The sequence below is a fragment of the Athene cunicularia genome, assembly GCF_003259725.1.
Source record: "Athene cunicularia isolate RWA chromosome Z unlocalized genomic scaffold, athCun1 chrZ_part2, whole genome shotgun sequence".
Lineage (NCBI taxonomy): Eukaryota > Metazoa > Chordata > Aves > Strigiformes > Strigidae > Athene > Athene cunicularia.
Window position 1 is genome coordinate 21324775 of NW_020799143.1, and position 13106 is coordinate 21337880.

General features: G+C 40.8%; 1 protein-coding gene across 1 annotated transcript in view; it reads left to right on the forward strand.

Moving 5' to 3' along the window:
• The first annotated feature begins 7461 nt into the window (after positions 1-7461).
• SAXO1 (stabilizer of axonemal microtubules 1) overlaps positions 7462-13106 on the forward strand; it is a 10100-nt gene continuing 4455 nt past the window's right edge. Inside the window, exons 1-2 of the mRNA XM_026866349.1 lie at positions 7462-7499; positions 12318-12520. Coding sequence (XP_026722150.1) covers positions 7462-7499; positions 12318-12520 — 241 coding nt within the window. The remainder of the gene's footprint in view (positions 7500-12317; positions 12521-13106) is intronic.

Below are 13106 nucleotides of genomic sequence, written 5' to 3' on the forward strand. Positions count from 1 at the left end.
GGGGGGGGGGAAGAGGAGATTGTAGCTACAACATTATTTGGCTCTTGTCTAGAGGGGCCTATAATGAACCCAATATTAATAGGTCCACTTTGATGTCAAGTATGTATATCTGTTTGCAGAAAGTGAGACTGCTCAAAGTTTTCACCAGAGAATGTGTACTTTTTCCACAGTCAAGTTAACAGAACTCTTCTGAGGTATATACATGATAGTTGTTGTTACTTGTTGTTAATTATTATTTTCTTAGGATGAGATAATGTTGACCAAGAAAAGCTGTCAGTAATTCAGAATCCAGTTCAAACTTACAACTGGTGAAAGTCTGATAAAACCGATGAAATTACAAAAGGCATTTTACTACAGGGAAGGATGGACTAGCAAATTAATATCTCCCCAGAAGGGCTAATTGTATTATTATTTTGTAACTCTGGAAATATGGAAGTCCCTCACCTATCAGCTGTGAAAAAATGACTGTCCATTTTTCCATTTCCAGAAATGGAAGGCTGTTAAGAATTTCAGTATTTATTACCCTTTGTCATGCCTGGAATTCTTTTATACAGGGAATAATTCAATAGGGAACTTATATTTTTCCTGATGTATAACTTTTTTTTCCCATCCAAAGATTTTTTTATAGCTTAAGAACTTCCATCCTAGCAAAGTAAGGTGACTCTTTTAAAGTTAACCAAAATTTGCCTGCAATTATCTAACTTAAAACGGACTCCTAGAGTAGCTTATGATCTCATTGTGCTGTTTATATTGTTAGACTTTATTGCCATGCTGCTAACCAGACTTTTCCGTAGCACTTCAGGTTGTAAGTTTAATAAAAAGGTAGAAGTACTGGAAAACTGCCTTTCTTTTGCATGAGGAGGGACAAATTTAATGTAGGAGTGAGGGAATCTTTTTTTCCCTTCTTTTTTTTCTTGGCTTGCATTATACAGAGTGTATTAGAAATTACATAGATCACAGCTAGCAGATGTTGGAGACCTTTTGGTAAAGTTTTATCAGCACTCCTCTCACACTTCATGAAAGCTGGAGCAATTGGTGAAAACATGCTTTCGAAAACTGTTTGCAGAATCCTTCATTTTTACTGTGGCACCAGGCTCAGGTCCTGTTAACATGACACAGGACCATATTTCCCCCTGAAGTGCTCCTGTTAAACACCAGTTTAAAACTACTGACTTCAGAGGAACAGCTCCTCATTTCAGTAGTGTAAAACAAAATTACCTGTAGAAGATACTGTTCCAGGTTCTTTGAATCTATAGCAGTTTTTAAAGTCTTCTTCATGTGTCTTTTAAACAAAAATTCTGGTTTGCCCTAAAATCAAGGGAAATCAGTTCCCATTTTTTATAAAACAGAAATAAATTGATGGAGTCTTTGTGGCTTACAGATGAATTCTCTGAGGACTGGTATATAAATCTCTTAGATTTTTAGTTACCTGAAGAACTTTCCTAACTTTCTGTCTCATGTCAGATAAATATCGTGTGCACCTCTTCCTGATTGATGGTAGTGCTATGATGTAAAAGAAATGGGTATTTGCTCCATCATTGCTGGTTACATGCAGTGGGTATGCATGCACAAGGACAGACCTCACCAGATCTTGCTTTAGTAAATCACAAAATCTGTCATTATGAGTTTGTGTAAAGTGTGATCTGTAGCAATTGTGTTAATGTGTCAAAATCTGAGAGCTCTCAGGCTTGCAGTGAGGATAGCATTACAGTATTTCATTACAAGTCTAATTACACTTTGACTGCTGTCTTGAGGGAGAGTGGTATGAAATTTTGTCCTCAGTTGGAAGGCACAGGTAAACTGCTGTATTAGTTTTGTGAAAGTTACACCCATTACCACTCAAATTTTCTATTCCTGGACTATATCTACCTGTTATCTAGATATCTAGATATCTACCTGTTTCCTGTCAAGAGCAAATTTGTATTTCCAAGCAATATTCGATTTCAAAGGATACTGTTTCCACAAATAATTTACTGAAGTTATTGGATTCTTTGGACCTTTCTTTTACTAGTGTCTTGGGTCAGCAGCCAGAAGTAAAGCAGCCACAAATGTTTAGTGTGTGATTTTGCCATACTGTTCCTGGGACCCCAAAACTGAGTTTTGGCATCAGTTTCTCCATTGTTTGCTGCATTTAGCTGGGATGAGTTAAGTCTGACAACATGAAAGATTTACTCAGTCTGGATGTTTGTCTGGTTTTGTACAGTTGTTGTTTGGGTTTATGACAGTAGGGATCTTTAAGACTTACTTTCTACTTTGTGGGTCAATACAAAGCTTTGCTTACGTTATTTCAAATATGATATGTCTGAAAGAGATAGGAAGATAGTATTTATTTATGCAAATTGTCTCCTGTGAACCTTCAGGTACTGAAATACAGGTAAGTCAATAAAGCCCTCTGAACTGTACAGATAGTACCTAAAATCATTTTAATGAAAGCGTGAAGAAACAGTACAATTCTTGTTCATTGAGGTTTATTTGAGATGAGATTAGTAGGAAGATTATATAAAAGATTTTTTTTTCTTGGTTGCACACGTGGAAAGTGAGACAAAAGTGTGACTAAAAGCAAGAGTGGCCATGAGGAGTATAGTGAGCTTAATACATAGCCTTGCTCAGAGTTCACTAGGTCACTATAAAAGGATGACCATGATGGCTTTTTGCAGCTTTTGAAAGGGGCACAACCACAACAACATGTAATATCAAACCCTAGGGTTTTGTGTTCTTCCAGGGCACAGTCCTTCTAGCTGCTCTGGGTTCTCAGTAGGGGCATTATGATGAGGGTGAATTTGGAAGACGGAGCAATTTTATGTTTCATTCGTTTGGCAGTGATGAGCACTGCATATCTACAAATACATGTTTCTCTTTTGTTAAACTTTTGTCCAAAATCACAGTGAAGACTGTGGGCATGCAAATGTGATGAACTTCTCTTTCTCCACTGTCACTTTTATTCATTTTGGGGTGATTACTGATCTTTCTCTTCTGACATTTGGTGAAGGTATGTGCTTGGGGAAAAAGTTAAGTTTGGCATCCAGAGTTCAGCATTGTTACGTGACACAAAGAAAAATGCTTCTGAGCTGTGTGGTAGTTAAAGTTAACCTTCCAAAAGTTTCAGATTACTATTTTTTTGTACTGTTATGATCACAAGAACTTCAAACCTCTCAAGGGATTTCTTGCTTTTATTGTGCATTTACTTTTTGCTTCAAAACCGTTCACCATCTAAAAGCAGAACCCTATATATGCCTGAATTCACAGTGTGTTTTCATCAATGTTTGTATGTGATATACTTTGATACTTTGCACATGGAAGCTCTTCTTCCTTTTGCAGACATCTAATCTGTCATCCATCCTTTTGTAACTAAGTCAGGTAGCTGGGCTTCTGATTGCATCTCCATTGCTTGGAAGAGAGGAGGTTTGCACAAATAAAGACTCACCTTCAGTGATTTTCTTTACAGCCTGACTGCTGGTGGTCAGTTTCTGCTATTAGAGCCTGCTCCATTTTTTTTGGCACATTTTTACATCCTTGTGTTTCTTTGGACAGCATCATAATTTCATCTAAACTAGAGATTTCTGTAACATAGACCTTATCTGACCACTCACGGAAACGAGAGATGGTACAAGAAGTAGATTATATGGTTGAGGAGATGTTGCTTTTTCCTGCAAGAGCTGGACTGAGGGCCAATGCTTTTTACAAGGGAAAACTAAATTCTCCCGAATGACAGTTCAGCCATTTCTGAGCCTCATGTTTTTTCTCTCAAGCAGTAATACCAATGGTATCCATGACCTCTATGAACAGTAATCACCAGTAGTAAGCCACATAACTGGGTTAAATTAGGATTTTAATAGTACAACTTTCTTACCATTCCACCTGCATTTAAGCCCACTGTGATAATCTTTTATTATTAATCACAGACATTTAAAAAATCATGTGAGTCTGAGAAGCTTGTCTCGAGAAATTCATAAATCTTACAGGATTTCTCCTCTGGAGAAGGCTGTATTTTATTTTTAGTTGACAGAGATCTGCGCTGGTAGGGAGACTGTGATGAATGCAGAAATTAAATTCATACTTCTGAATTCTGGTCCTGAGCCATGGCTCCAGGTTGTCCTTCCTGGTTTAAACGAGTATTTAAAGTGATAAATTGTTCACATGTTTTATCTCAGTTTCTGTTTAGATGAACCTAACTCCTTTGAAGACAGGGGACCTGCATTCTTTTACCCCTCAGAGAGTCTGGGTTAGAAAGCAAAAAAAAATCTATGTGCTTGCTTGTTGTTACATTTTATTATTAATATTGTCCAGGCTAACTTGATAGACCTCAATAAAGTAACGCATAATTTTCACGAGTGAAAATCAGAGTAGAATTAGCTCAAACACCCTGATATCTAAACAGACAAGCATAACAAAAGTCAAAATTTAGGTCTCATCAGTTTCTAGAAAATAGGGTACAGTTTAACAGCTGCAATATCAAAACGTTTATACAGTAATTTTAACTGTTTAGCTTGGACATTATCATGCCAACTTGCTGCAGTCACATAGCAGTGACTTTAGCAATGAAGAATCATGTAGTTGTTTTACAAATATTTATTGTGTCAGAAGGAGTAGTAAAGTGTAGCAAACCTTGACATCTAACATTGTTCCACTCGTTGTTGTTAAATGTTGCTCTGTTATTTACAGTAGTCTCCAGTAAAAAATATTTTCAGATATGTCTCTCTCGCAGATGCAGAAGCAAAACTTTTATAGTATCATGTATTGGTGGTGAATTATAACTGATGATAATTTTCTGCTCATAGTCTGTAATACGGTGAGTGTTACTACAAAATCTGTGGGTGTACATCACAATTCAGTGCGAAATAATAGAAGACAAAACATTCAGATTTACTTCTCTGTCATGTCAGGAAGGATTTATTTGTGGGGAAGTGCTTTTCTTAAGAGCTAACTCTGAAATATCTCCTTCTGTTTTGTGCTCTGAAGTTCAACAAAGAAAGCAGAATTGTACATATGGAGAGTGGGTGAACACTTGAAGTGTAAAGCCACCTGTGTTGCCAGATCATGCTGAAGGCTTAACTTCATCCTAGGGCAAAGAGCTTGGCAGCCTTGAGCTGCTGCTATCTGCAGGAAATCCTGTCCTTTTTCCCATCCCGGGCTGCCAGCCGTGTCTGTGGAAAATGTAGGTTTTGCAAGCTATTGTACCCTGCCTGCTCCTGTGGGGTCTTCGGAGGGGTACCTGCATTACCAACCCTTGACCTCCTGACCCACAGGACCCCTCACCTTTGCAGTGCCAACAGTGTTACTTGGGCAGGTGCAGGACTCTGTCTTGCAAATGTCCATCAGGATGTGAGATAATGTGTCTGTAGTGAAGATCCTGCTCTGTACAGGCCAAGAGCTGCAAAAAGCTTTTGCTCTGAACCATTTGAGAAGTCTGATGTCACAAATGAGCTCCTTGAAATGCTGTGTGTGCAGTTGAGCTGTAATGGGATACTAACTGGTGGTATTAGTAAGGTGTCATTAATTTGCTCCTGATAAGCCATTCCTTATTTTCAAAATGTTACGCCATGATGAACTAGGTAGTATAGCTATTTCCCCAACTCCAGTCTGTGTGCAGTTTTACCATAAAAAGCTAACATAAAGCCCTCATCAACACACTCCAAAGCCAAGCTGAAGACTGGCTTGCTACATCATAGACTTTAAGAGACTCAGGGGACCAAAGTGCCTTTAAGGGTGATGTGAAGCCAGCAGATTTGACGCAGAAAGAATAGGCAGATCACTTTGCCTTGGAGAACGAGTAATAATTCCTAGGAGTGCTGGGAGACCATGAATATGGCCAGAAAGTGTCAGTACAGTCTGCATTTAGAAATTTTTTGTCACAAAATCCATTCCAGCAAGGTCACATGGACTAGCATCAGTGAGCATATTAATCTTTTTTCATTTTCTTGTTTGTCTCTCCTCCAGTTATGTGAAAGCTGGAATTTTATAAGGTTCATAAGAGTGGGACTTTTTTCTTTTTTTTCTTCTGAGATTTCCACCCTGAAGTCTTTTCTTCAAATATTTTAATTGATGGGGATAGTCTGCCTTACACTCCATAAGGACTCCCTTTGGGTCCAAACTCAAAACTTTTCTAAGGCAAAAATGAGTCTATTATGACTCCTCTTGATTTATGATTTCACAGAAGGATTTGTAATCCAAGTGAGATAATGGCTTGTCAAAAAGGTGCTGCATTTCATTTGAGCCCTCTGGGTCCTTCTTCCCCTCTTGTACTAGTTTGGAAAATCAGTCAGTATATAAAGGTGCATCCTTGAATGTAGACCAGAGGTTGTCTGTATAAATTTAGGTAATCAGACATCTACTGATTCTAGACTGCTCAGCATGTAATTTAACAGGGACTTTAAGTATAGAAGCTCTTTTGAATGAGTAATTCATATCTGCACTAGACATAGCACTGGAAAACATACATCCAGTAGGGACACTCTGACTTTGGCAGGAATTATGTATAAAACATAAAACCAGAGGCCGTCTTCTCTCACTGTAACTCCTGTGGGCTGGTTCTGAAGTCCTTAATCAGCAACCTTTGCATTAATTCTAGCAAGTTTGATTCAAACCAGAAAGGGACATAGATTTTTATGTCTCTAGGAAGAAATCTGAGGGTGAGATCCAAAACCTCATTTTGACAGGATGAGTCTTGCCCACCCTGCTCTGGTCTGGTCCCAGTATGGAAAGGAGGAGGTCACCAGTGATGGATGATCCATGGTGGTGTTTTCGTTTCAGTCAGTCAGGAGCTTCTTCAGAAAATCACTTCCCACTGTCCTCGTTTTGGTGCACATTATGGTGCATATTATGCACTGCGTATCTTGCAGTACCCAGACTGAAGTGCTTTCAGAAGGTGAGATGGGCAGAGCAGTGCTGCCCAAGTATGAGTGAACAGAGACTCCCAAACTGTTATCCTTTTTTTGCTCACTTGTCTACACGAGCTCAATATGTGGGCAAAGCAGGATAATAAATTTATGAGAAATGGCACAAAAGGGACATTAAACAGAATTTCTAGTCCAGCACAATATGACACTTGCTTTTTTCTTCATCTAGGTGAATTTGGTTTTCTTAGGCTATTTTTGTTGGATTCATGGACTTTTTTGACTGCAGGCTGTAGTAGTAGATAGAAACAGCCGTTTCTTTTTGCAGATTCTGCTTTTGCATTTTAAATAACTAAGGCTGTAGCAGTCATTCCTGTGGTCACTTATCCACTATTTCGTAGTTGCAATCTGCAGCTGACTTATACAATGAGGCATTATTATTCAGCTACCCTGTGAGTCACTAATTGCTGTGCTGTTTTTTTTCCCTTGCAGATGTCACCGTTGTCCACAACTCCCCACCAGGACCCATGAGAATAGTGAGAAGCTACTCTCGGAGTACATGAAGCAATACCCACTTCATCCCATCACTGTTCCTAGAGGCTCATTTAAGCCAAAGCGAGTGTACCAAATGATGCAGAAACCCATGGAAGGCATCTCAACTATGAAGTATGGCAATAGTGAAAGAGAGTGAGGACTGTGACTTAAATAATGTGTGTGCAAGAGATAGATAACAGAGAAAAGAAAAATCACTGGTTTTCACAAGGGAAGTGTGAAAAGAACAATGTTGCACTTCAAATGATGTTGCTCACTTCAGGAGCCCAAATACTCATGAGGGCACTATGACGGAGGGTTGCAGGTCCTTTTCATGTCAGATGTTGTAGTGGAGTCAAGCAACTGTATTTTGTGCACTTCCTGGAGGTTCAGATGTGATCTGATGAGAGATTACATGGGCCATAGAAGCCCAGTCATAGTCATGGCTGTTGCTCAGTTTCTATTTTGGGAAGGTTTCTGGGAAACCAGCAGAACTTTTGTCTGGGAAAGTATGGGTGATATTTGAGGAGTATTTTTCTTTTCTTCTGTGTTTTATGTGGTACTTTGTACACTGTAAGATGACTGACTGCTTTCCAGGGAGGTGGATATATAGTGGAGCTTGTTGATTGGAAAAGGAGTGTGGGTGTTTTCCTCAAGGCAGTCACTGTGGATCGCTGAGCTGTTTCTACTTCTCAGCCATCATGTTGCTCAGTGTTAGCTTTTGGAAGAAGTCCTCACACTTGCACTGTGCTTCTTCACCTGATGGAAGCAACCTCTGAGGCTCTTCCCTGCTGCTGGTAGAGTGATGTGCCAAGTGTTTGTCTACAGAAGAAACTCACAGTAAATAGGAATCTGATCATTTAATATGAATCTGAGGGCTTCCATTTCTTTAAACGGTGGCTGCTGCCTGATCTTGATTTGTACTTCGTCATCACAGGCAGAGTCATGAGCAACATTACTCTTGCCTTTGCTGAACCGAATTAGATACCTAGGAGCCAATTACTATTAACATGGTTATGTGGATAAGGGAAGAACAACAGACATCATCTACCTGGACTTGTCCAGAGCATGTGATACTATCACACATGACATCCTTGTTTCTAAATTGGAGAGACATGGATTATACAGAGGGACCACGCAGTGGATAAGGAACTGGCTGGTCGGTTGCATTCCTCAAGAGTGGTATTAGGGTGAGTGCTGTTTAACATCTTTGATAGTTACATGGACAGTGGGATTGAGTGTACAAGTATACCCTCTGCTAGTTTGCCAACAACACCAAGCTGCGTCGTGCAGTTGACACTGGAGGAAGGGATGTGCCATCCAGAGGGACCTGAACAGGCTTGAGAGGTGGGCCTGTGCAAACCTCATGAAGTTCAACAAGGCCAAGTGCAAGGTCCTGCACATGGGTCGAGACAATCCCATGCACAAATACAGGCTGGGCAATGAGTGGATTGAGAGCAGCACTGCAGAGAAGGACTTGGGGATGAAAAACTGACTATGAACCATCAATGTACACTCGCAGCCTAGAAAGTCAACTGTATCCTGGGCTGCATCAAGGGAAGTATGGCTAGCAGGTTGAGGGAGGTGATTTTCCCCCTGCACTCTGCTCTTGCGAGATCTCACCTGGACTACTTTGTCCAGCTCTGGGGCCCCAGGTATAACAGAGACATGGACCTGCTCGAGCAGGTCCAGAGAGCGCCACAAAGATGATTGGGGGACTGGAGTGCCTCCCTTATGAGAACAGGCTGAGAGAGGTGGGGTTGTTCAGCCTAGAGAAGAGAAGGCTCTGGGGGGACCTTATAGCAACCTTCCATGACTTAAAGAGGGCCTATAGGAAAGATGGTGAGGGATTCTTTATCAGGGAGTGTAGTGACAGGGTAAGGGTAACAGTTTTAAACTGAAAGAGGGTAGATTCATAAGAGATACAAGGAAGAAATTCTTTCCTGTGAGGGTGGTGAGACTCTGGCACAGGTTGCCCAGAGAAGCTGTGGCTACCCCCTCCCTGGCAGTGTTCAAGGCCAGGCTGGACGGGGCTTTGAGCAACCTGGGCTAGTGGAAGGTGTCCCTGCCCATGGCAGAGGGTTGGAACTAGATGATCTTTAAGGTCCCTTCCATCCCAAACTGTTCTGTGATTCTATGATTAATAGAGTCTTAACAGCTAACACCACCCCTTTGTCATCCTGACATGGAAGGTCTACCAACTCCTTCCCCTACATACACCTTTTTAAGAGGTGTCAATTTAAAGCACAAATGTGGCTGATGAAGTCTGAAATGCCTGATTTACATTTGGGATTCCTCTGTTTACATGGGAGTTTTCAGCAACAACCAAAAGGATCAGAGGTTTTCAAAGAGCAGACTTCACTTCTCTATATGCCTTCCATCTTTATCATGAGCCAAAGCAGCTTTGTGTCTGCCTATATCTAATTCCTGGGCTTACTGGTGTCCTCTTAAGTCAGGCAAGGAAGGGCAGCCAACATGTGGGGTCTCTCAAGGAGTCCTTAGGAACTTCTCATTCAATCAGCAAAACTATTCTTGCTCAGATAAGGCTAATGATTCCCACAGTAACTGTTGCTCCTGGAGTTACATTATTTGCTTCTTCAGAGAATGCACTGAAATGCAAAATATGTAAATTTTGCCACATATGTAAAACTTGCCTACTCTTGTGTCATGGTTTAACCTCAGCCAGCAACTCTGCTCCAAGCAGCTGCTCACTCACTCTCCCGAAATGAGATGGGGAAGAGTATTGGAAGAGTAAAAGTGAGAAAACTCATATGTTGAGATAAAGACTGTTTAACAGGTAAAGCAAAACCTGCACAAGCAAGCAAAGCAAAACAAGGAATTCGTTCACTTCCCATCAGCAGCAGGTGTTTGGTCATCTCCAGGAAAGTGGGGTTCCATCATGTGTAGCAGTTACTTGGGAAGACAAAACAGCATAACTCTGAACATCCCCCTTCTTTCTTCTTCTTCACCCAGCTTTATATTGCTGAGCATGATGTCATATAGTCTGGAATATCCCTTAGGTCAGTTGGGGTCAGCTGTCCCAGCTGTGTTCCCTCTCTACTTCTTGTGCATCCCCAGCCTACTCACCAGTGGAGTGGTGTGAGAAGCAGAAAAACTGTGTAAGCACTGCTCAGAAATAATGAAAATATCCCTGTGTTATCAACGCTGTTTCTAGCACAAATCTAACACATAGCCTCATACTAGTTACTATGGAGAAAATTAACTCTATCCCAGCCAAGACCAGCACACCTTGTTAGAGGACAAACAGAGCCTGAACAGCTATTGAATTGCAAGTCTTGCAGTCCTTGGGGAAACACTGGTAAGAAAATATACTCAATGTGAAAGTATCAAGACCAAGTATCAAAAAGTGCCACCACCTATCAGAGGGCTGCTAAAAGCTCTGTTTCTGTGTGGCTAAACTCAGAATGAATTGAATAAGTGTATGGGAATAACTGCAGGGACTGTGAAGCCAGCAAGCACTTAAGTTATCATGTCTTTTCTAATAACACTTTGCTGAGTGTTGGGTGTTATATTGCAACAGCAAGCCCCCTTTGTAAAGTCGGGAGTTACAGGCAGTACCATTTTTCATGGTGCCTTGTATGCAGGTTGCCACTGATTGGACAGCAGATCAATCTCTCTGTAATTTCCACTGCAGATTCTGTTGTATTGCAATAGAGTGGGAAAAGGTACTCCCACTGCCAGAAAACCCTGTATCAGACTGGTAACGAATTGTTTGCCTGTAATCTGTTACTGCAGATGGTACAGGCTCAGTTGTTTCAAGCATGGGATTGTGCAGTGTACTGTGAGTGGCTTGGGAAAGATCCTCTGTTACTGAGCCTTCCCTGCTGTTGAGGATGCTGCATGCCTGTTGTTGTATTCCTGCTTGTATTTTCTTGGCCTCTCTTAAAAAACCCATTGGCTTTAAATTACTGACAAGTGTATGCAAAGGGATTACAACATGTGTAACATCCACATAAGTACCTCTTGATGCTCTTGGAATTTTTTTAAATTCTGCATTTCTGTTTTTACCCATATATATAATTCTCTTCCCTTCTGCTCCACACAGACTTTTGAGAACCTTATTTATTTGCTAAAATACATAACTAATACAGTATATTCAGAGGTTCAGGCTCTTGTCCATTCATCCAGATGCAAAGCACTATATTTATATTAGAATAGCTACTGTACTGACTCTTTCTCCTCACTGTCTGCCAATGGTGTAAACAGATCTGCACACCAGTGGAAAAGTACTCTGACATTAAGAGACTAAATTTGCTGGTGCCAGGCAGTAGACTCTCTGCCCTGTACCAAAGAATATGGGCAGTGAAGCAGGTTTAGGTTAATGAATGCTGGATGGTGATGTTATTTCCTTCCTCATCTTGTTTCTGTAATTGTTTATTTGAGTTAAGTAACACTCCTCCAGTATCTTAAAATAGCTCTTTTATGGTGGTACCTGAGAAAAAGATCACTATCTGACCACGATGATGGGGTTTTTCCCTCACCTGTTGTTTTACTGTGAAACTGTTTTATTGTTCTCTTCCCAACCTCAGCTGAACTGCTGTGCAGTGCATTGTCTTGAAGACTATTGTTGCCTTTCTCATATGTTTCCCATACATATTAGATAGACTGCTATAATTATTGGATTTTTAAAAGGGGTTATGTCTTCTGGTGTATTTCCATTGTAGAACAGAGATAGCTTTGTGTAAGGCCGTTATCCTCACTGGATGGAGAGAAGGGGGAACCTGACATGCCTGAGGTTGTCCAGAGCTGCCTCAGTTCCTTTTTCAGAGCCCCAAATGTGAAAGACTTGTGTGTTTCACTGATTGCCTGTATCCTATCCAGACTATGTTAGGCTGTGGAAATAAGGGGAAGTATTAATTTATTTGTGTGTCCAGAAGAAAGAACATAATTTTTTCCTTGAGACAAAAGACGTAATGAAATTATTCTTCACAGGAGAGATTACATATCTCATGAAGTGTTGCCACGGAAACTTAAACCATCTGAAAAGAATGTCAAGAGTGATGAGAGTATGGATTTGACCTCCACTTACAAACAAGATTATAATTCTCACCCTGTCTCTCAAGTACCTCCATATCGCCCCCATGTGACAAGACAGATCCCCAGCGGCAAGGCTGATACAAGAACCACTTACAAAGGTATGTGCCCTTGCAGCTTCTTTCAGGACTTCACCAGTAGCTTCATTTTTGAAGAAGACAGATCAAAACAGTGTGCAGTTGTTAATCCTTCTATCTATGTATGCCAACAAGCTGTGCAGGAACCACACAGGCACAAACTGTTGGGAATACAGACCTGCATTAATAGTAGCATTGGGGTCTTTCTGAATTCACCATTTTTGCATGTCTGACAGGGCTACAGGCATCTTAAGTAGAAGCAGGGCCATGTGAACTCCTGCAAGTGGGTCCAACAGCATCATCTTTAGGATATACTGAACATGCTCTTGGTATACTGCAGGGCTGGTCCACGCATTCAGTGGATCCGACACATCTAAAGTACATAGAATTTGCTAGGTCTGAGCAGGTGATGAAGCATGGGACCCTTCTTGTGTGTGCTGCAGAGTTAATCTGTGAATGTGCAAGAGATGGATATGGGAATTGTGCACCACAGAAAGTCCACACAAATGTCCAAAGCACTCAAGCTCTGTTCCTGGTAAAACAGGTGAACTGTGCATCTAATTATACCCTTGTTTTTCAGTAGCAGTAACCTTGTGTAGGTGGTTTGTCT